Genomic DNA, 21,158 nt, shown 5'->3' on the forward strand with positions numbered 1-21,158 from the left:
GTATCTGACAAAAGGTATACAGCCCAGGCACTGTCCATTCTGTCCATCTCTCGCCTGGACTACTGTAATGTTCTTCTGGCTGGCTGCAGCCATCTGACCGCTTCAGCTCATTCAGAAAGCTGCAGCCCGTCTGGTATTCAACCAACCCAAATTCTCTCAGGTCACTCCCCTCCTCCGGGACCTTCACTGGCTTCCCATCTCTGCACGCATTAAATTCAAAACACTGGTTCTGGCCTATAGGGCAGTACACCAGACAGCCCCCCTGTACTTACAATCTATGGTCAGGCTCCAAATCTCTCACCGTTCCCTCCGCTCCTCCACCAGCGCAGGACATCTCGCCCCTCCTTCACTACAGGGGCTCAAAAGTCGCTCATCCCGTTCGAGACTCTTCTCGTCCCTGGCACCTCAATGGTGGAACGAGCTTCCACCTTCGGTCATGACTGCCAAATCACTGCCTATCTTTCAGAAAAGACTAAAGACTCACTTTTTCAGGCTCCATCTGGGCCCTTCTTGAACTAACTTCCCTCTCTTAAAAAAACTAAAACAAAAAAACACTAACTTGTAGCACTATTCCTTCAGAAGTTGTAGTTGTCATAGACTGTGTTACATAGTTGATTGCTCTATTGCTGACAAAAATGTGTTATTGTAAGTTGCTTTGGATAAAAGCGTCTGCCAAATGACGTAATGTAATGTACAACTAACATCACCGTTTTTGTTCGCCGCACCAGCCAATGTGTCTGTCACCAGCCATGTCTCTTGTCAAAGTGTCCTTTGGCATGACACCAGAGCCATTACCCGCTCACACGCTGGCTGCGGGTGTCAGCTAAATGCCTCTGGTGTAAAAGAGCAGATGGAGGCAGAGGAAAGGCAAGCTGACAGAGACGAGGTGGACGAGGAGGTGGCAAAGGTGCAGCTGCTGACAACAGGAGAAAAATGTCAACTGAACACAGAAGGAAAGGCTGGAAAAGGAACCGAAAGGGGAAGAATTAGCCTCAACATGAGACTACGGTTCATATTGTACGCTAAATCTTAGAGATTATCACTTTAAACTCAAAACTAAAAAAAAAAAAATCGCAAGTGACCCTAATCATCTTCGGTAATATTAAATTGTGTGTGGTGTAAAAAAAATATATATATATATATATATATATATATATATATGAGAGATGATGAGAGATAAACTTTATTGTCACTTCATGGTACAAGTATCACGAGCGAAATTCTGCTTGGTTCGCTCTCAGAGTCGGAGAGCAAAACCGGGTCGCCATTGAACAGCGCCAGCAATTTGGATATATATATACAGTATATATATATATATATATTTTTTTTTTTTTTGGTTGAAATTTCAGGCAAGCTTATTTGAATTCCAGGTGACCCCACTTAGGGTCGCGACCCTAAGTTTGGGAACCACTGTCGTAAGGTGTTCAAAGTGATCAGAGTGAAGTCAAGTGATTCCAGTGTTTGCAAAAGCGTTCAAGTGAAAGATTGTGTTGATAGTGTTGATCAGAATGATGGCCTGTGGGTAGAAACTGTTTTTGTCTCTGTTAGTTTTGGTGTACAGTGCTCTATAGCGCCTGCCAGAGGGGAGGAGTTGGAACAGATCATGACCGGGGTGAGACGGGTCTGTGATGATCTTTCCAGCCCATTTTTTCACTCTGGACTCTTTCACTCCGATCCGATTCCGATTCCTGGGGTCACGATCCAATTCCAGAATCGATTCTCGATTCAACGATTCTCGATTCCAACGATTCTCGATTCCGGAATCTAGAATCGATTCCCAATTATGTAGTTTTATATTGCAATAACACACAAAGGTAAATCTAAGACAAAAAATGACAAATGTATTAATGCTGAACTTCAAATTCAACTTCTGAAGTATTACAGTCAGGCCCTAAATTCATTTTGCAATATGAGTGGGTTAATTTAAGCTTAAGTATCAGTAAGTGGCACAGGATTCTCAAAGCCTGTGTTGAGGGTCATACGAACAAAAATGCACTCTTGAAGCTAAAAAAAAATCCAAAACAAACAAGTTAATTATTTACATTTTTACTTCAATGTAGAACAGTAATTTCTTACACATGAGATTACTTTTAGCCTTTTAGTCATAACGATTATTGAAAGATATTCCATATTCCAGACTGAAATGTTATAACAGAAGTGGAGTATTGGCCAGAATGACATGAACATTTGGACACTTATTCAGCCGGTATCTTGCATGTTGCGTTCAGGTGCACTGTAATTTTTTTTTTTTTTTACAATACGAAGGAGAATCGATTTTTGGGAGTTTGGAATCGATCCAGGAATCGTGGCATTAAGAATCGCGATCCTTTCAAGAATCGATTTTTTGGAGCACCCCTAGTGACTATGTTGGCCTCCCACTTGAGGTCCTGGGAGATTATGGATCCCAGGAACTTGTAGGATTCCACCGTAGCCACGGTGCTGTTGGATATGGTGAGGGGGGCAGTGCTGGGGGGCTCCTCCTGAACTCCACTATCATCTCTACAGTTTTCAGTTTGTTCAGCTCCAGGCTATTCTGACCACACCAGAGGGCCAGCTGTTCCTCCTCCCGTCTGTATGCAGACTCGTCACCGTCCTTGATGAGACCGATGATCTGTCAAACTTCAGGAGTTTGACAGATGGGTCCCCGGAGATGCAGTCATTGGTGTCGAAGAGGAAGAACCAGGGGGAGAGCACACACCCCTGGGGGGCGCTAGTGCTGATTATTCGGATGCTGGATGTGATTTTCCCCAGTCTCACCTGCGTCCTGTCCATCAGGAAGTCTATGATCCATTTACAGGTGGAGGCAGGCACACCATGCTGGGTGAGTCTGGAGCAAAGGATTTCTGGGATCATGGTGTTAAACGCAGAGCCAAGTCCACAAACAGGATCCTAGCATATGTCCCCGGGGAGTCGAGATGTTGCAGTATGTGATGCAGACCAGTGTTGACTGCATCATCCACTGACCTGTTTGCCCGGTAGGCAAACTGCAGGGGGTCCAGCAGGTGTCCTGTCGTGTCTTTCAGGTGGTAGTGCCTGCACATGTGTCAAAGAGGACTTTTCAAAGTGGCAGTAGAAGGTGTTCAGATCTTCAGCCAGTTGGGGGTTGTCCACAGTGGGAGGGGAGGGGGGGGGTGGCTCTTGTAGTTGGCTAGCTCCTGCAGCCCACTCCATGCTGACGATGGGTCATTGGCCGAAAACCTCTTCTGCAGCTTTTCATTGTAGACCCGTTTGGCTACCTTGACCTCTTTTGTCAGCATGTTCCTGGTCTGGTTGTACAGGGGCCTTGTTCCCGCTCCTGTAGGCATCCTCTTTAGCCTGGCAAAGCTGCTTGAGTTTAGCTGTGAACCAGGCCTTGTTGTTGTTGTTGTTGTTGGGGAATTTCCGAAAGGTTTTGGTTGGCACACATGCTCACAAAAGCTAATGTATGATGTCACAGTGTCATCTAGGTCCATAGCAGCAGCCTCAAAAACCAATACAATTGGTACAGTCCAGGCAGGCCTGTAACTCCTGCTTTGCCTCAGTTGTCCACCTCTTCACCGTTTTGACAACAGGCTTAGCAGATTTTAATTTCTGCTTGTAAGTTGGGATCAGATGGACCATACATTGATCAGAGAGTCCCAGGGCTGCACGGGGCACAGAGCGATAGGTGTCCGTTAAAACTGTGTAGCAGTGATCTAATGTTTTATTGTCTCTGGTGGGGCACTTAATGTGCTGTCTGAATTTAGGCAGTACATTTTATGTAAAGGACTTTTATTTTATTGTATTTTATTTAAATTTTATGTAAAGCAATTTTATGTAAAGCCAAGTTTACGTAAAGCACTTTGAATGCCTCTGTGTATGAAATGTGCTATACAAAACACAAGCTGCTTGTGGGACCATCATTTACAAAATGAACACCTTATTGTATTGAAGAAGACTTGAAACTAGCGATTGAGACCATGACCTCATTAGGAAAGTGTAATAAATCAAGTGAGAAGTAGGGTATTTTTCCCATTGAATTGTACCATCTGACTTTTTGCAGCTATAGACTGTATAAACAGGTGAGTTATCTAAAAATTCACCTCCGTGAATGAACGGGGGGATTAGCTATAAAGATGAAAACCGTATTTTGCTGTATGTTTATGTCTGCTGTAAAGTTGGGCATTTTAACATGGGGGTCTATGGGCCTGATCTACACTGATGGGGGTCTATCGGGAATGACTGGCTTTTGAAGTATTGGATTCTGAAGGCAGAGGATGAGAGGAGGGAAAAGGAGAAAATAAATGAGAATTGATAGAGAGAGGTCAGTGGTCTGGGTCAGTGCTGCCTCAAAGCCAGCAGCACCAGTGTTCTAAGTGCAAATGAAAAGATAGAGGCAGACAAAAGGAGAAAGGGGGGGGAGCAGGTGGTGTGGGTACAGCTGATGAAATGCCCTGAAGAAAAACTCTCGATGAACTGCCAGGAAGGAGAGGAGACAAGAGGGGAAGGGTGCGAAAGGTACGCTGACAAAAAGTAGTTACATTTTTAACTTGTATCGAGAATTCTAAAACTTATTTCAAGGATTCTTACTGCCTTGGCAGATAATTGTGCTGGTTTCAACAAGCCTTATGAAAAGTAAGGGTTGTGCAACAACCCAAGTTTTACGAGTGAAAGCGAGAGCTCTCCAAGCGACTGAGAGACCAACGGCTAATAAGCACGTGAAGTTCAGCCGGGAGCGTGCGTAGGGCGCAGCTAGTTCATTTTTCAACCTAGCAGACCGGTCAATCTCAGAGCAAGCTAATGCTAACAGCGTTAACTGTAAGACAGAGGTAGCAAAACGAAGCGCTAAGCCACGGAACACGTGAACGCTAAGCACGAAGCTGTCTAATAGAGCAGCTAGTCTATGCAAGCGGAGATTAAGTCAATCTCACGTGAGGTTAGCTTAGCAGACCAACACGTAAACTCTATCTAATGTAGCAGAAAATTAGACGGTCTCTTCTTAAAGACCGGTCTAACACGTGTATAAAATACTACTTAGCTGACGCAGCCAGAGTTCGTTGTCCGGGCGAAGGGAGCTGTCAGGCAGGAGAAACTCGACTCCCAGTCCGCTACTCCGTGACACGGGGGACTGTTTAGACAAACGATTAGGCATAGGAAGCTAACTAGCAAGGTCGGGAGCAATAATATATACCTCTGGCTTCAATGTTGAATGCGGCAGAAGTGGGGTTTCCCTGTCTGGCGGGCCGCTCACAAAATGGCTGATGGTCACGTCCAATCACAGACGGGAATCGGCCTTGTGCTGCCTTCAGGTGCGACTGAGGTGTTCCACATCGCCTTCATGTCACCTGGGTGGTTCGAAAGGTTAACTTTTATGGAGTCTGGCCACTATGCGTGCTAAAGCACTATTGAGAGCTCGAGCTGAAGCGAAGTAAAACCAGACATTTCTTATAATGATTAAAAAATATATATAAATTAATTGTACCAAAAAATACACACACAGAAAATACATGTGTTAAAAACCCCATTATCAACTCATAAAATTACATAAGAAAGAAACAGGGAAAAAACAAACTAACAATAATAATGAAACAAATAAACAATAAATAAATAAAAATAATAAATAAGCTAGAGGGCACTCGGTAGAGTACATGCATTTGTTTCTTATTTCGTTTGTTCGGCCACTTTGCTGGGGTACTGCTTCGGGGGGGGGGGGGGGGGGGGCTTTTATAAAGAACAAAGAACACATTTAAATAACAAAAGACCCGCCCACTTTTACCACTGTGGCAGTACCTTGGGAACCCAGCAGTAAAGTGGCCAAACTAAATTAGTAACAACTATACCTCCGCCAAACTTTCTACAAAGTTCTGTTGTGTTACATGAGGTGTCTTTTTGTGATTGGCCACACCCATTGCCACTTCCCCTTTTGGCCAGTGGGCGTGGAAAGTTAATCAGTTCTTCCTTGGCCCATGACCAACTTTTCTACAAGGTTTTGTGTAAATCCGTTTAGAAGTCAAGTGCCTTTTTGTGATTGGCCATGCTCATTACCATGCCCCCTTTTGGCCAGTGGGCATGGAAAGTTAATCAGTTGGCCCATACCTTTCTACAAAGTTTTGTACAAATCCCTTCATAACCTTTTGAAATATCCTGCTGACAAACAAAAAGACAAACGGGGCAAAACCATGACCTCCTGGCCAATTCCGTTGTTGGAGATACATTTTATTTTATTTTTATTTTATTTAACCTTTATTTAACCAGGTAAGTCATTAAGAACAAATTCTTATTTACAATGGCGACCTGGCAGAAGGCACAGTCTTTTGAGGGATGGGGGTAGGGGATAAAATAAATACAAAGTTACTTAGAACAAATTAAAACACAAGGTAAAACACAGTTAAAAACATAGCAGACAGACAGAGCAAAGATAAGACCTGTTGACTTAGCAAAGCACTAATCACCAATGTCATATCTTGAAACCAGCAGACTGGCCGACCAGGACGTTACGATTGTTTCACGTATAACATGTTAAACTACAGGGTAGGCTCGCTAAATTGGAATGTAAAACTTTTTCAGTTGTTAAGCTTGTCATCTTCCTTTTCATTTTGAAGTTCCAGCTCTGCAATAGCTTGACAGCTAGCACACAGATGGAGAGGGAGAGAGGGAGTGACAGGAGGAGAGGAGGAGGAAGCAGGTGGAAGATGGAAGATACAGGTCTTGATAGGTTGGGGACAGCATGCTGTGTGGTTAAGACAGACAGAGAGAGAGAGATGAGAGACATCAGGCTGTGTGGTTGAGAGAGAGATGAGAGACATGCTGTGTGGTTAAGACAGACAGAGGGAGATGAGAGACATGCTGTGTGATTAAGACAGACATAGAGAGATATGAGAGACAGCATGCTGTGTGGTTAAGACAGACAGAGAGAGATGAGAGACAGCATGCTGTGTGGTTAAGACAGACAGAGAGATGACAGACATGCTGTGTGATTAAGACAGACATAGAGAGATATGAGAGACAGCATGCTGTGTGGTTAAGACAGACAGAGAGAGATGAGAGACAGCATGCTGTGTGGTTAAGACAGACAGAGAGATGAGAGACAGCATGCTGTGTGATTAAGACAGACAGAGAGAGATATGAGAGACAGCATGCTGTGTGATTAAGACAGACATAGAGAGAGATGAGAGACAGCATGCTGTGTGGTTAAGACAGACAGAGAGATGACAGACATGCTGTGTGATTAAGACAGACATAGAGAGATATGAGAGACAGCATGCTGTGTGGTTAAGACAGACAGAGAGAGATGAGAGACAGCATGCTGTGTGGTTAAGACAGACAGAGAGATGAGAGACAGCATGCTGTGTGATTAAGACAGACAGAGAGAGATATGAGAGACAGCATGCTGTGTGATTAAGACAGACAGAGAGAGATGAGAGACAGCATGCTGTGTGGTTAAGACAGACAGAGAGATGAGAGACAGCATGCTGTGTGATTAAGACAGACAGAGAGAGATATGAGAGACAGCATGCTGTGTGATTAAGACAGACATAGAGAGAAATGAGAGACAGCATGCTGTGTGGTTAAGACAGACAGAGAGAGAGATGAGAGACAGCATGCTGTGTGATTAAGACAGACAGAGAGAGATGAGAGACAGCATGCTGTGTGGTTAAGACAGACAGAGAGAGATATGAGAGACAGCATGCTGTGTGATTAAGACAGACATAGAGAGAGATGAGAGACAGCATGCTGTGTGGTTAAGACAGACAGAGAGAGAGATGAGAGACAGCATGCTGTGTGGTTAAGACAGACATAGAGAGAGATAAGAGACAGCATGCTGTGTGGTTAAGACAGACAGAGAGAGATGAGAGACAGCATGCTGTGTGGTTAAGACAGAGAGAGATGAGAGACAGCATGCTGTGTGGTTAAGACAGACAGAGAGAGAGAGATGAGAGACAGCATGCTGTGTGGTTAAGACAGACATAGAGAGAGATGAGAGACAGCATGCTGTGTGGTTAAGACAGACAGAGAGAGATGAGAGACAGCATGCTGTGTGGTTAAGACAGACAGAGAGAGATGAGAGACAGCATGCTGTGTGGTTAAGACAGACAGAGAGAGATGAGAGACAGCATGCTGATACAGATAAGAGAGTTGGGAAGGAGAGAAGCATCAAGGAATTGTAGAATTGTAGCTCAGCCTCGCCTGCCCTGTTGGCGCGCGGTGGTGTGTGTGTGTTGCTCACTAAATGTTATTGCATCAGTGATGTCACAATGCCTCCGTGTGTGTGTGTGTGTGTGTGTGTGTGTGTGTGTGTGTGTGTGTGTGTGTGTGTGTGTTGCTCACTAAATGTTATTGCATCAGTGATGTCACAATGCCTCCGTGTGTGTGTGTGTGTGTGTGTGTGTGACTCATTAAGATATCACTGATGACATCGTCATTTCACATCGCAATTTTTTCAGCGTTTATTGCACTTATTTACCTGACATGACCAAAAAAACATTTTTGTTAATTATTGGCATCATCATCTACTTGTATTATTCTATTTTATTATTGAAACATATTGATGTAAATAGATTATTCATGTTATTGTTACTGCTGGTATTATTTATTATATTAATTTTGCTAAATGGCATAGTTAAGGAGGAGGTTAGAGTGATCCTTCAGTACCTGGGCGATCGCCTGTGTGATCTTCTGGGAGAAACACAGTCTGTGCATGAGTTTTCATGGTGAAGTCACTATCGATCAAATGGACGTCAGGCTCATTCATATATGCTAATAGGGGTGGGGGGAAAAATCGATTCACCTAAGTATCGCGATTTTTAATGTCACGATTTTTTGGATCGATCTTTTATTCCAGAATCGATAATCGCAATTTTTTTTTTTTTTTTTTTTTTTTTGGGTGCTTGCAGTCAGGCCACTCACTGAACAGCAGGCCAGGCGCCGCCTACTGGTTTACTAGTGGTTTTATTACTTTATTAGTTAGTCTGAAGTAATAATTACACTTCAGGGTTAAAGTGGGTGCATCTCATTGTAAAATTGGACTTCAAACGGCCCAAATCTGGCTTCAAACGGCCCAAATTGGGCTTCAAATGGCCCAAATTTCACGCGCGTCGGCCCATATCGGCCTGGCCTGCTTGGTATCTAATGCCCGCCCTGAATTATGATCCCAGTCCGCCCCTGTTTTTAACTATATCGCCCAGCTCTACTCATGATATATAATATACAGTCTCTAGTGTATGATTCAACTTTTCCCATGTTCTAATCTAGTGTAAAAAAGCAAACAAACTGAAAAAATAAAAGAAAAAAATAAACAAAAATCGCAATAAATCGTAATATCGAATCGCAATAATCGTAGAATCGCAATACTTTAGAATCGCAATATAAATCGAATCGGCACCCAAGAATCGTGATAGTATCGAATCGGGAGATAAGTGGATCGCCACAGCCCTATATGCTATGGTTCCATAGTTCGGCTGGACCATCAATCTGTCATTGTCGCAACATTATATCCTCCCCACAATTCTGTCTCCACGTTTGTTCGCTGCTGATAGTATAGACCAGGTGAAGCAACGTTTGAAGTTGCGAGAGGGCGAGTATCATTTCCTCATTCTAAATCCCTCATTTTGCAGCACGCAGATATCAACACAAAGTAGGCTATCGGGAGAAATGAAATGCAGCAAGGTTGGTGAATCTGTTCATGTGCTGATACAGTCGTTTGAGAGTGAAACCTGTACTACTGTGTTCATTGTTACTTTAATGGGTTTCTCACTGAATCACTGCGGAGGTCTGCCTGACTGACTGCCTCGCGTATTCAGAGGCGGAGCCATCTCTGCTGACGGCTCCGCCTCCTCACTTTGTCATGAATGTAGAGCGCACGGGAAGCGGCCGAATGAAAATGCGGCGTCATTTAGAAATGAGATCGGTGCTTTCTATGAATCGAGATCGCAATTTTATTGTGTGTGCCCCTCTATGACATCACTGATCAGTCTTGTCACAATGCCTTCGTGTGACATCACTGAGCAGTCTTGTCACAATGCCTCCTTGTGTATGTGTGTGCCCCCTTATGACATCACTTTTGACATCATCACTGATGACGTCACATCATTAGCTAATTAGCCTAATTAGAAATTCCTGCTCCGTCAGGTCACCTGCACGGGTGCCCATTACACACCCTGAAGGTTTCAGCCTGATCACATGTAAAACGGCATAGCTGTGGCCGAACACAGAACTTGAAACAAACAGACAAACAAAGTACAGATACTCAATTGTATATAGATGTGAGATAAGAGAAGAAAAATAAGGGAGTGAGGGTTAACTCATTCATGGCCAGTTTAGGACTGCCAATATTTAGCACAGGCCAAAGATTTTCATAATTGTTGGTCATCTTTCAAGACCCACAGTAAATTATCTATTAGCACCAGAGTGATTTGCAATACCTCAAAATGAAGATGTACGTCTCTGGGTTCACCAGGAAAAAAAGTGAGCTTTTAGCATGTTCTGTACTCTACTTATATCCATTTATATACACCCTGTTTTCACCCAATAGGTCTCTCTGAGATGACAAACAGGAGAAAAGTCAATTTCTGTAAAATACACATTCTCAAGTAGAACTCGCTCTCAATTCTTTTATTTTGAACTGTATTGACATCAGACATGTAAATACTATTCGTTATGACACAAATGAAAAAAAAAATATATATATATATATATATATATACACATGAAGTGCTTTTTTTTTTACATTCAACAATACAGCAGTGTGAGTGAGTGTGCAGACAGACACACAGACAGACAGACAGACACACAGACAGACAGACAGACAGACAGACAGACACACAGACAGACAGACAGACAGACAGACAGACACACACACACACACACACACACACACACACACACACACACACACACACACGATCCCCCTTCGTTGCGTGATTTCTAACCCCACATAGGATAAGCAATAACCACGCCCTGTGGCGCCGGGATTGGCCAGGAGCAACACTGGAGGGCACGCAGCCCAGCGATTTCATGAACCAACTGAATAGCTCTTGAGAACAGACGGGCTGCTGTGACTGCCGCTTCTGCCGTGTGTTTATTTTGTTTTGTTCTGGTGCACCCGTCCTCGTCCATGTCTCCCTGACTGTCCTATCCTGCCTGCTATTTGATCGTTCCCGTTTTCCCCTCGGCTATTCAACACGTCCTCCTCACCGCCCTCTGATCGATCATTTCCTCATTCCTCCGATGATCAAACGCATCTGTGGATTACTTTCTTCCGTTTTCTCCGGCTGGCACACAGGAAAGCGACCAGCTCCTGCAGCGCGCGAGGGGCGTTTCAATGGCGTTTCTCCTGTCTGCACATAGTGCACAAGGAAGCGTTTATCCGTTTGCTGCTTTTCCTCTTGCTCAATTTCAAAACAACAGCTGCGGTATGTGTTTGTTCACGTGTTGTCTTAGATGCTAGGGACCTGATACTATGTCACAGGCTGAGGAAGTGTTTGAACTACGCCCTGCAGTAATAAAAACAAAAACACGTCAAACACGTCATTGGCCCTCTGGGCTATTCCTGATAACACGTCAAAGACGTCATTGGCCCTGAATGAGTTAAGGGGGGAAGATGCCGAAAGGAGACGGCAGGACTGATTTCTGAGAGTAGGTCACGGATAGACAGATATTAAGTAAAGGGGAGAATTAATCTAGCTGGTAAATGGCAGTTTAGGCATGCGCCGGTATGAGATTTTGATAGTATTGTAGCATTGTCAGGAAGCAGGCGAGAGTCAGGATCTAGTCACCGCACTTTATTCTTTATCACACACGGTCCGAGGGCCACTGTCAGCCGTAGCCCATGCCAAAACAACCCCACAACACACACCAAAACCCCCGCTAGCTTCCTCCTAGCTTCTCCGCTCTTCACACACACAACCTTCCCTCTCAGGTTCCACACACCAACTCCCCGAGCTGTCCCCCGCTCTCACAGCTCCCCTCCCCCCAGCCAATCACAGGTGAATCCCTCTCTCACCCCCCCCCCACTGGCTAAATGTCGCCTTCACAGACCCCCCGTAACTCCCCATGCACAGAACAGTACAACACACAACAGCAGCACACAAACCCAACCCGTTACACTTCCCCCGCACATCAAAGCTTCTGGCCCACCAGAAGCACACAAGTCCCTCTCCCCCCCCAGTGGGGTCACTCCTCCGCCGGGTGACTCTCCTCAGCCCCCCCCTGTGTCCCACAGTCATCACACGCACTGCAGTAGTTCCGCACATCCCCCTCGTACTGGTTCCAATAGAACCGTGCCCGAACACCGCGGACCGCCTCCTCAGTCCCCTGATGACCGGGTCCCGGGCCCCTGTGTGCCCACCGTAATACCAACTCCTGCAGGTAGCTGGGTACCACCGCCCGGAACCCTCTCTTCCCCTGTTCCCCCCTCCCAAACACTCCGTCTTCATCCAGATGCAGGTCGGTAAACATCTCCCACAGTTCCTTTGTGACACCGGAACACCTGTGAATCTCCTCCACAGGGGGCCGGCGTCCGGCCACCACCCACGTATACGCGGGACCGATATCCGCGTCCTCCGCCTGCCTGTATTGCCACTCATCCGCGTCGACATCCATGATGGTCATGTTGTCGTCCTCCAGGTCCACATCTGAACAGAACTCCTCTTCATCTGAACAGTACTCCTCTTCCTCCGCCTCTTGCACTCGCCCGTCCTCCCGTCCCCCTCCCCCAGGGGGCGGCGTGCCCAGGACAGCAGGGAGAACACAAACGGCCGCGACCACCACCTCGGCTTCCCGTACAGCAACCGTGGGGGGCGTAGCGCAGCTCGGCTGTGCCGGTCCCTCCGGCGTTAGTAGCGACACCTGCTCACCTGGAAATATGAGCCTCGCTCTCCCGATCCTCACAACGTTCTCTTCCCCCGGCTTTCCACACTCTCCCCAACCCGTGTCTCTTCCCTGACCTCCACTGTCTCAGTGCAGTCTCTGGCCAAATGTCCAGGCCTCTTACACGACCAGCAGAGTCTCACCTGCCAGCCGCCTGCACGTCTCTCCTCTCCCGCCGTCCTCTGCTCCCCGACAGCCTCCGGACACCCCCTGGCGAGATGCCCGAAAGCTCCGCACGACCAGCAGACACCTGGCCGTCCCCAGTATCGTTGCTCCGCGTACCCCGTCTGTCCCCCGGAACCGCTGCGGCACCACCTCGCCACGTGGCCCGGTTCTCCACAGGTCCAACACACTCTTTGCTTCTCTCCGCGCTGCGCGACTTCCCGTAGTAGCTCCATATGCCCCTCTGCCCAGGCAGGCGTCGCCTCCAACAGCCGTCTGATCTCCTGCATCAAGCGGGCCTCCACGCCGGCAAGTACCGCGCTGAGCTCCTGCTTCAGGTGGCCCTCCATGCTAGCAAGCACCGAGCTAAACTCCGGGGTCGGTAGCTCCTTTTCCCCCCCGTCCACCGACAGGCGTTCTTCTAGGCGCACCATTCCACGTGGCCCTTGTAGCAGCTAGCACACAAACAGCTAACTGCTAACGCCAGGTCGCGCTCGAGCCTTCCAGTCGTTAGTTTTTCTTCTGACGCCAGTGTAGCATTGTCAGGAAGCAGGCGAGAGTCAGGATCTAGTCACCGCACTTTATTCTTTATCACACACGGTCCGAGGGCCACTGTCAGCCGTAGCCCACGCCAAAACAACCCCACAACACACACCAAAACCCCCGCTAGCTTCCTCCTAGCTTCTCCGCTCTTCACACACACAACCTTCCCTCTCAGGTTCCACACACCAACTCCCCGAGCTGTCCCCCGCTCTCACAGCTCCCCTCCCCCCAGCCAATCACAGGTGAATCCCTCTCTCACCCCCCCCCACTGGCTAAATGTCGCCTTCACAGACCCCCCGTAACTCCCCATGCACAGAACAGTACAACACACAACAGCAGCACACAAACCCAACCCGTTACAGTATGATAACCTTAAGCAACAAATACCACGATTTCATAGTATGACGGTTTTGCCCACCTCTAAAATGTGTTATTGTAAAATATCTGGGTAAAAATAACATGTATTTCTGTTATTCTTAAATAACATAGAAGATTTGGAACATTCGTAAACGTGCTATATTAAAGCCCCAATCAGTAAGATTTTTTACATTTTTTACTGAAATATAACTGCTTTTTAGTCACAGGACATGGTAGATTGACTTTTAATAGGGAGACCCTCGTCTTTATTTATCCCACACCGCCCTCCATTGGCCAGCACTGGGACTAAGCAGTTTGTCTGTCACGTCCCGTAGCAAGAAAAAAGAAAACCATGCGCGCATCCATTGTACAGCGGAAGCGCTGTGTTCATCAAAACGAGGAAGTAACTCGATTCGGATTTGCTACGAAAATGATGTTTCACAGAACTATGGATTATTATTTCATCACGTGGTGAGTACCCGATGTCACAACATGTACATAGAGCTTCTGGCGCTGTGTTTTGTTGACTTTGAACGGCGATATCGTTATCGATAGTAATGCACGCAGAGGGCGCAGTGGAAAACTTACTGAGTGGGGCTTTAAGTTAGCAGTATGTTAGGGGTTACAGTATAACACAAATAATTGATTCTGAAGACTAGGTCGACGCTACAACGTATATTGCTGGACGGTGTGTGAAGTGTTTATACTATTATATTATACTTCTCTAAGCATTTATGTTGGTCTGCACAGCCCAAGACAGCATTATTCTCCAAGTTTTCTCAAAAGTGACACAATCTACGCTTTAAACTCTGAAGGCAAAACCACCGCACTTCCTCGCAGGAAAGCTGCTCTGCCCTACGTGTCATTTTGCTGTCACGTTTCAGCGTGCGGTGTCACCTTCCTGTCGGTGAAAAGTGTGTTTGTGGAGACTGCTGTCAGCTAGCCATCTGTAACTAGCAGGTAGCGCTAACAGCGATGCTAACTCTGGCCAGAGCTCTTGTCTACTGGTGTTGAATGTGTCTTTGTCCCCTGCATACGAAAACCATCATCTGACACGTTTTTAATCCCATTTGTTTACGTGACTCTTAGCATGGCCAGCTAGCTAGCTGCAGGCCAGGCTGCAGCACTGTCTGAGGCTGGCTAGCAAACTGAATCCTGTCATGTCTGGTTGGGAGAACTCACACCGTGTATGGCTGTGCCACGGCGTACCATGGCCGGCAAACGTGGAACTTAAACTCTGTGACATCTGGATCTCTAGAGCTGGCCGCCATGCCCCCCAGCTAAAGAGATCCAGAACATTGATACTCATGGAAAGGTGGATTACAAAGGGCAAATACAAATAAAAGTGGGGGGAAAGGGAGAGAGGTGAAAGATGAGATATGAGGGAGAAGAAAGAGAAGGGGATGAGAAAGAGAGAGTCATGGTAGTGGTGCTGTGCCATCAGAGAGTGAAGAAAGAGAAGGGCCATACTAGTGTTTTTGGAACTGTGACTTTTTCCAAAAGAGGTATACCGTGCAAAGGGAAACTGGCCCATGCCTATGAAGCAAACGATGGAGAGGGACCACAGAGGCTGTGGCAGAAAACTGCAGCGTCCAAACGGTCCACAGTAAACTCCTCTTTGTCCTCTGTCCTTCCAGCCGACCAGCGAGGAAGACCTCTGCCCCATCTGCTACGCTCACTCCATCTCTGCTGTCTTCAAGCCCTGCTCCCACAAGTCCTGCAAGTGAGTCAACACGCACATGCACGCACACGCACACACACACACACACACACACACACACACACACACACACACACACACACACACACACACACACACACACACACACACACACACACACACCAGCAAAGAGAAGATACAAATGCATATTACCTTCACAAGACCAGAACATATCAGCACATTTCTCATGAATGAAATTGACATTTTTCTCAAAATGAAATTAATTCCCAACTAGAAGTGCACTCGGAGAGGGCAGATCTTCAACAAGGCCAATAGTCCAGTCTGCTATGTCTATGACATGCTGACATGCTGACATGCAGTCTGCTATGTCTATGACATGCTGACATGCACATTTCGCGAGTCAGATCAGATCCGCTCCTAAATTTAATGGGTTCGTCCTTGGCCACCATATTTCATGAAAATCACCCAACTAGTTTTTCCGTAATCCTGCTCAGACAGACAAATAAAACCGAAAACATACATTAAGCACCTTGGCAGAGGTAATAAACGTTGTTCCCCAGATACAACTTTGAACACGCTCTAAGTTGCTCTTCTGTACTGTAGTACCAAAGCCCTTGACAAGGATTTCATTGAGAATCTCTTTTGCTTTGGTTCCTTCAAGCTTTTACGATACAATACAATTCTCTTCACGACACCCCCCTCCACAGGGAGGTCAGGGCGAGGTCAGGGTGTCCTAGGAGCTGGTAGGGATTCAGAGAAACTGCTCAAGGACATTTCAGGGGCTTCAACACATGTCCTCCGATCGAAGGACAGCCTCGCTACTCTCAACGCCACTCTCTGCTGCACGTGTGGGGAAGTGGATGACGTCCAATCAGTCAGCTGGCCTCGCTGAAGCTTCCTGCTGAGATGGCAGCTCGAAGCATCCAGAGAGCACGTTTTGTTTGGTGACTTGGTATCAAGAATCAGCACTGGACCATTTTCACCAGCCGCAACACAGCTCACAGCCAGTCTGTCTGTCTGTCTGTCTGCCTGTCTGTCTGCCTGCCTGTCTGCCTGCCTACCTGTCTGTCTGCCTGCCTGTGTCTGTCTGCCTGCCTGCCTGTCTGTCTGTCTGCCTGTCTGCCTGCCTGCCTGTCTGTCTGCCTGCCTGCCTGTCTGTCTGCCTGCCTGTCTGCCTGCCTGCCTGTCTGTCTGCCTGCCTGTCTGTCTGTCTGTCTGTCTGTCTGCCTGTCTGTCTGTCTGTCTGTCTGCCTGAACGTCTGCCTGCCTGCCTGTCTGTCTGTCTGTCTGTCTGCCTGCCTGTCTCTCTCTCTGTCTGTCTGTCTGTGCCTGTCTGTTGGTCTATTTGCCTCCCTACCTGCCTGCCTGCCTGTCTGTCTGTCTGTCTCTCTCTCTGTCTGCCTGTCTGTCTGTCTCTCTATCTGTCTGTCTGTTAGGGCTGTCCCAAACGATTATTTTCGATTATTATTATTGATTAATCTAACGATTATTTTTTCGATTAGTCGATTCATCTAACGATTATATTTATTAAAAAAAGTTTTTTACATTTACCCAAAACAAATAAATAACCAAAAACTTCTCAATTTCAGTATTTTATTTAACCATCTCATTCTCTTTAACAGTCCAACATAAAATCTCTCAAATAAAATTAAAGCAAGAGCTTGTCCTCAAATAAAATGAATATAGTGCAATTCAAAATAAACTAGTAGAATAAATAAAATGCAAGTCACTTTCAGGAGGAATACCAAAAACCTTGTGCAATGTCAGTTTATAACGTGACTATATTTATAATGTTTATAACGTGCTCCAGCTTCCGGTTTATACTATCAGTCTGAATACAGCCGCGCTGTGTTGCGCAATAGCTACAACCCCTGCCCTCAATTATAAACCGCAAACCGGTCGGAGTACGTTATAACGTTATAAATATAGTCACAACGTTAACAACTAACCAATGCTGGGGGTCCGTATGGAAAGTGGAAATCGAAATGGTTAAAAGTTAAATCAATTTGGTCATTCAGTGGCATTTTACTGCCATGTAAAGTAACGACAAGTAACAGTTAGCCGTTAACATTAGCCACACTATTTTTGTTTTGTGACGATTGTGACGCGTCGAGGCACGTAGCGTGCGTCGACGTAATTACGTAGTCGACGTCATCGATTACGTCGACTCGCCGGGACAGCCCTACTGTCTGTCTGTCTGTCTGTCTGTCTGTCTGTATTTGTACAGATTTTGGTAGCGTGATAGCGTCAAAACCGTAGTCTCGCTAGCCAGCCTCTCTTCCTTTCTGTCAGAGAGTCTGGCGTCGCAGGTTTCCATTGTGGGATTGCGAAAAAAATGCTCTGTTTGGGTTAACCAATCAGCCTCGTCTTGGGTGGTGCTTAGCGTTAGTGCCCTTGGAAAATAGTTTCAGGGTGGAACTTGTGCCGAGCAGGCCTTCTTTATTGCACAATCCAAATTTTCTTCAAAACTTGCCATTTTCAGCGTGTAGCAACGAGTTAGCCTGTAGGTTTATGCCGTTAGCTTTCTACGCTAGCTAGTTAGCGTTCGGCGGGAGCATTACAGCGACACACATGGGAGCGGAAGCCGCTCTGATTGACATATGGTCGGAGCCAATGAACAGAGCGTGACAGAGCTTGCAAGCGGGGGAGCGGATATCCTGCTGCCACCGAAACAGCCGCTCGAATGGGAGAGCAGCTTTAGAGCAGGGGCGGGCTGATCCCTGTTGCCTGTTTCCACAGCGCCAGACTCTCTGACAGAAAGGAAGAGAGGCTGGCTAGCGAGACTATGAAACCGTGCAAGATACAGTCACAAAACTTTCCAGGTGTGTAGTTGACATCAAAGTGAAGGCCGAGTTGGAAGATGGGTATGAAAAGCAAGGGGGCCTGCCCCCCCCTCCACACACACACTTTACATCCCCTGGTGCACTAAGTTTTAAGTTGTGGCCATCGCAGCTGGTGTGATCCCATCTCATGATCCCTAGTTTAATTTTCATAGAACACATATAATATTATATAATATTATATTATATTATATTATATTATATTATATTATATTATATTATATTATATTATTATATTACACATTATATTATATTATATTACACATTATATTATATTATTTTACACATTATATTATACTATTATTATATTATATTATATTATATTATATTATTATATTATATTCTCATGATACCGTAGATCATCACGCGCTCCCTGAATGCTGCTGCCTTGAGCTCAGTGGCCTCATCCATCCAAACAACAGACTGACATGCGGTTGGATGGATGGCTGTAGGAATCATTGAGTGTCCTTGAAAAGAAAGAAGTCAAGAAGAATCATTGAAACACATGAAAACACATCTCTTTTAGTGTTTATAAATGTGTGTGTGTGTGTGCGTGTGCGTGTGCATGTGTGTGTGTGTGTGTGTTGTCATATGTGTGTTATCGTACGAGTCAGCTGTTTGATATTGCTGATCGTGGCCAAAACCTCCCCAGCGCTGCGGCAGTAGACCTTGGTCAAATACATAATAATACATATTTCATGTTATCCCTGAGGTGCTCTTGATTTAGCTTAGCTGACGCGCCCGCTCAGCAGTTGTATGGATTATTCTGGTGCTGATGGAAAGCCTGTCATGTGGTCTGAGTAAACCACACTGACCTGAGCTGCTTCTAATCACATCCATGGTCCTCCTCGCTTTCCCCTCGGTCTATAATTTTTCTCTCCTTCTCCTGAACCTCCTATATATTGTCTTATTATTATGTAAGGGATAATACCCAATGAGCTGTCCATTATCAGAATGAATGGACGGGGAGGCTCTGTGGATTCCATTCATTTCTCATTCTGGCCTCCCCGTCATCCATTCATTCTGATAATGGACAGTTCGAAGGGCATTATCCCGCTTATACATACATGGTCACTTGCATGCATATACTGTAGATGTATACTGTGTGTGTGTGTGTGTGTGTGTGTGTGTGTGTGTGTGTGTGTGTGTGTGTGTGTATATATATATATATATATATATATATATATATATATATATATATATATATATATATATAGTATGGTAATATGAAAGTAATAGACAAAATCCAATTTAAAGAGTTTTTATTCATAAATACTATATATACTAAATAACGTAAGGAAGTTACAGCAGCTAGCTACTGTAGCAGCTAGCAACACATTGATTTAGATATTAAATTGATCAAACTCAATTATCTCAACAACGGAGCAACGGCTTTCAAAACAAGTTAGTGTTTCAGTCATTCAATAGTGTTTTGAGAGTCGTTTTAGAATAGTTGCTAACTACAAACTAGTGTGCAGCGCTGCTTGAACGCAAATATAGCGCTTGTGCAAATATACCACGGCTATGAACCAATCAAATTGCTTGATTTGAGGTACCCGTTTTATAATGGTATGTATCCCCCTCCCTCCTCTATCCACAGAGCCTGTATCAATCAGCATCTGATGAACAACAAGGACTGTTTCTTCTGCAAGGCCACCATCACCGGGGTGGAGGACTACAGCAAGCCAGCCACCTCCTAACACAACACTACGGGACAGACACACACACACACACACACACACACACACACACACACACACACACACACACACACACAACATGCATACATTTCAAAAGGATCTTGCACAGGACTCAGATGTACAGACACGTACATGGACACACAGATATAAGTCATAAAGATCACAAAGGAAAAATAAAAAAGGAAGGCCTGTATAAAGAACTGATACCTACAAACACACACCTCCCAGCCCTGCTCAAGCCCACATCCCCCCAACATCAAACCACATATTGGTTGACCCAACGAATTGAGAGGTTAGGTGTGTGTGTGTGTGTGTGTGTGTGTGTGTGTGTGTGTGTGTGTGTGTGTGTGTGTGTGTGTGTGTGTGTGTGTGCGCGCTCTCAGATGTTCAGATTCCTTATCATTAATAGCATACACTCTAATCCCCAGGATTTTCTCTGCCTTTCTCTCACCTTCTTTTTCATTGAAGAGAAACATGAAGTGACATCAGGAAACAATCAGGATAGAAGTTGGAAATGTCCAGCACTAGCCCTGGATCTTTTACAGCACTAGCCCTGGATCTTTTACAGCACTAGCCCTGGATCTTTTACAGCACTAGCCCTGGATCTTTTACAGCACTAGCCCTGGATCTTTTACAGCACTAGCCCTGGATCTTTTACAGCACTAGCCCTGGATCTTTTACAGCACTAGCCCTGGATCTTTTACAGCACTAGCCCTGGATCTTTTTTGTTTCCCTCTGGCATCAAGTTACCATCTTAATTTCTGACTTCGTCAGTACAGCTAAGCACTATCCATGGGCAAGTAAAGTTACTCACCAAGGACACGTCTGTTCAAAGGTAACATTACTAAACCATATTACATTGGTATCACAATCTTCACAGACACATTCAATATCATCCATCTGCAGCGCCATCGACCCGCCCACCGTGTACGTTTCCCGCCGGAAGTGTAAAAAATAAAAGACCTGATATTTTTATCGGCGTAGGTATATGATATTCTATGCTTGTGTGCATTAGTGTCTTTAGGATGATTGAATGTTTGTATGATTCAT

General features: G+C 45.6%; 1 protein-coding gene across 1 annotated transcript in view; it reads left to right on the forward strand.

The window, feature by feature from the left end:
- Nucleotides 1-20,122, forward strand: part of LOC310798965 (E3 ubiquitin-protein ligase RNF123-like) — a gene marked incomplete at its 5' end in the record, with an annotated part of 386,065 nt that extends 365,943 nt beyond the window's left edge. The window contains 2 exons of the mRNA XM_083661528.1: nt 15,525-15,610; nt 20,009-20,122. Coding sequence (XP_083517654.1) covers nt 15,525-15,610; nt 20,009-20,108 — 186 coding nt within the window. The 3' untranslated portion in view covers nt 20,109-20,122. The remainder of the gene's footprint in view (nt 1-15,524; nt 15,611-20,008) is intronic.
- Nucleotides 20,123-21,158: the final 1,036 nt, after the last annotated feature.

This window comes from Poromitra crassiceps, assembly GCF_964638095.1.
Source record: "Poromitra crassiceps genome assembly, chromosome: 27".
Taxonomy (NCBI): Eukaryota; Metazoa; Chordata; class Actinopteri; order Beryciformes; family Melamphaidae; genus Poromitra; species Poromitra crassiceps.